This window comes from Asterias amurensis, chromosome 19 (assembly GCF_032118995.1).
Source record: "Asterias amurensis chromosome 19, ASM3211899v1".
Taxonomy (NCBI): domain Eukaryota; kingdom Metazoa; phylum Echinodermata; class Asteroidea; order Forcipulatida; family Asteriidae; genus Asterias; species Asterias amurensis.
Window position 1 is genome coordinate 12,583,042 of NC_092666.1, and position 3,402 is coordinate 12,586,443.

Here is a 3,402-nt window from a genome sequence, read left to right on the forward strand (position 1 = left end):
TGATTTCCCTTGCCAATGACGTCTAGCAACAGTGTTCCCACTACCTTGCACTAACTCTCTTTCTTTAATAATCGATGAATATTTATTGCATGTCGACGACATGCTTTCGCTGGCCAATGAAATACTGCCACTTCTGTATTATGGTATTATAGGCATCTCTATTGGACACAAGCCGTGCCTATTGCTTTTGCCTGCTATGTAGATACCAACTACATTTGCAGCTGCGTCACAACATAATCAAAGCTGCGTGCAAGCTGGAAGCTTTTCTGCTACACTCACCGTGCTTCATAAAATCGGCGGGAAATTTACGAAATTTGACTGGTTTTGAATAAACATTCTTTAACGTTGCTGTTTGTCAGTCAAACTTCGCTCAAGCACATTTTGAGCATAAGAATTTCAAATTCATTTTGACGAGTAGAACGCTTGACGTTTTGCTTACATAAAACCAAAACACTTCGTGGATGCAATCACTAATCGACTGGTTGACTACACAACTGCAAATTGTCAATGGTTTCTGTACTGAACTTCAACATTATTTTGTGTTTTATCTTCATGAACTAATTCACCATGAAAGGAGTGTTTGTATTTATCTTCTTAATAACATTTTGTGTACGAGGTTGTCTTTCTGTATGTAATGACCGAAAACTGATCTCACACTACTACTCACCAATGAATCAGATCTTGAAGAGCCATGGTTTTCAGCAGAAGACTGTTTCTTCTCCTGTGCTGTGTGGTCGAGACTGCGCCATCAGCCCCCAATGTCAGTCATTCAACTACCACCCCAGTACACATCTTTGTGTACTGAAAAATGCAACCAGATCCAACAACCTGGATGACTTAGTCCATCTCCTGGGATGGGTCTATTATGGCGAAAATATGGATACTCCATTAATCGAAACAAATGTTTCACCGATGGTTACAACACCCACGACTGCAGCAGTTGTCACCCATCAAGCACCGACGACACCAATGTCCCCTGGCACTGATGTCACATCCTCTGCTGCTATTGGCTCTCAAGCACCGACGACACCAATGGCATTTGACACTTCAGCAGAAATGACACATCGAGTGACATCCTCTGCTACTGTTGACACTCACGCACCGACGACACCAAAGTCCCCTGACATAGATGTCACATCCTCTGCTGCTATTGATACTCAAGCACCGACGACATCAATGTCCCCTGACACCGATGTCACATCCACTGCTGCTACTAACACTATAGCACCGGCGACGACACCAATGGCATCTGACACTTCGGCAGAGATGACTAAACAAGTCACATCATCTGCAACCTTCAAGAGCTGTCGAGAGTTACTACTATCAGGTACGAATGACAATGGTAACTACACAATCTACCCCGATGGTCTGCTAGAGGGCGTCCAGGTCTACTGTGATATGGAGACCGACGGTGGAGGCTGGATCGTGTTCCAGAGAAGACAAGATGGCTCTGTTGACTTTTACCGTAACTGGGCTGAATATCAATCTGGATTTGGCGATCTCAACGGTGAGTTCTGGCTGGGAAACAATAACCTCCGAGCACTTACTACCAACGGACAATGGCAACTGCTTATTGAACTAGAAGACTGGGCCGGTGGGAAATTTTGGGCGGCTTATGAAGAGTTTGCTGTTTCCGGTAACCTGTATACTCTACATATCGGCTCATATGACATGAAAAGCACGGTTGGTGATTCAATGCTTTATCATGACGGCTATCCATTCACAACAAAGGACCAAGACAATGACAACATGGACTATAACTGTGCAGTTAGAAAAGAAGGTGCCTGGTGGTTCGAATCCTGTTTTAAAGCACACCTTAATGGTAAATACTACGACCACAGCAAAGTTGACCATGCACTGGGAATTCAGTGGAAGGCAGTCTCAGGTGGCTTTTACTATTCCTTGAAGAGTTGCGCCATGAAAATAAGGGAAGTGCGTTAAGTTTCGTTTTCTTGTCGCAAAATAATCTGAAATTATAATTTAATAATTATTTAAATTGTTTAAATTGTAGTTGGCGAAATAGAAAATTGCACTTTTGTTTGTTGTTAAATTTAACACACGAGATTCTTCGATTAATGGTAGGTTTAAAACGTATTGTAAATATTTCACATTTTTTATATTTTTGGTCTATATCCTTAAAGCCATTGGACACGTTCGGTAAAGAGTATTGTCCAAGGCCCACACTTCGTGTATCACAACTTATATATAAAATAACAAACCCGTGAAAATTTTGGCTCAATCGGTCATCGGAGTCAGGAGAAAATAACGGGAAAACCCACCCTTGTTTCCGCATGTTTTGCCGTGTCATGACATGTGTTTAAAATTAGTCCGTAATTCTCGATATCGAGAATTGATAATTGTTTTAATGTTTTCTCAAAAAGTAAAGCACTTCCTGGAATAATATAAAACAAATAACACTGGTGTCAACGGCATAGCCACTATATTCTAAACGCAGCTTTCGCGAAAAGAGGTTATTTCGCACTCGATATTATTAAAAAATTTTAGGCTTGATATGAAGCCTTTTATATAATTTTAGGCATCTAAAGTAAAACAAAAACATTAATATACCTATGTTGGGACAACTGAGAACACCGGTCTGTGACAATATTACCAAACATGTCCAGTGCCTTTAAAAGTTACATACTGGCACCAACAATTTCATTAGAACGCAAAATTTGGACCGATTTGTTAAGGTTTGAGTATAACTATAAATTTCCATGATTTACGTGGCCCTGCTTTCATTACCGAAAACAAAATTTGATCTACTTTGTAAGTCGGCATAGACCTACGTCCTGAAAGTTTCATGGTTTACTGTTTACAACCTCCCGACACCAAAATAAAATGAGTAAACCCATGTTATAAACGGTGCATTATTGTTAAACTTATGTTGTTGGTTAAAGGCAGTAGACACTATTATTGGTAATTACTCAAAATAGTTATTATCATAAAAACTAACTTGGTAACGAGTAATGGGGAGAGGTTGATAGTATAAAAAAAATTGAGAAACGGCTCCTTCTGAAGTGCAGAAGTTTTCGAGAAAGAAGTAATTTTCCACGAATTTGATTTCGAGACCTCAGAATTAGATTTTGAGGTCTCGAAATCAAGCATCTAAAAGCACACAACTTCGTGTGACAAGGTTGTTATTAAATATTCTTTCATTATTATCTCGGAACTTCGATGACTAATTGAGCTCAAATTTTCCCAGGTTTGTTATTTTATGTATAATATTGCGATTCACCAAGTGAGAAGACTGGTAGAAGACTCCGGCCTCGTTTTGTAACCTCGTTGATACCTCGAAAGCCATGCTTCACCCCGCGGTATCAAGTACTGTTTTTTTATGTGCCATGCGGTATAGTATCTATGCATTTCGTAACGTCAGAGCGGAAAAAAAAACCGACACAC

The 3,402-nt window shown here is 39.9% G+C and overlaps 1 protein-coding gene across 1 annotated transcript; it reads left to right on the forward strand.

The window, feature by feature from the left end:
• The first annotated feature begins 669 nt into the window (after window positions 1-669).
• Window positions 670-1,941, forward strand: LOC139951855 (uncharacterized). Its single transcript, XM_071950921.1, has one exon. It carries the CDS (start codon window positions 670-672, stop codon window positions 1,939-1,941), a length of 1,272 nt encoding a protein of 423 aa, XP_071807022.1.
• The last annotated feature ends 1,461 nt before the right edge of the window (window positions 1,942-3,402 follow it).

Coding starts and splice junctions, on each gene's coding strand:
- LOC139951855 (XM_071950921.1), top strand. CDS start 670: ATGAATCAGATCTTGAAGAGCCATGGTTTTCAGCAGAAGACTGTTTCT.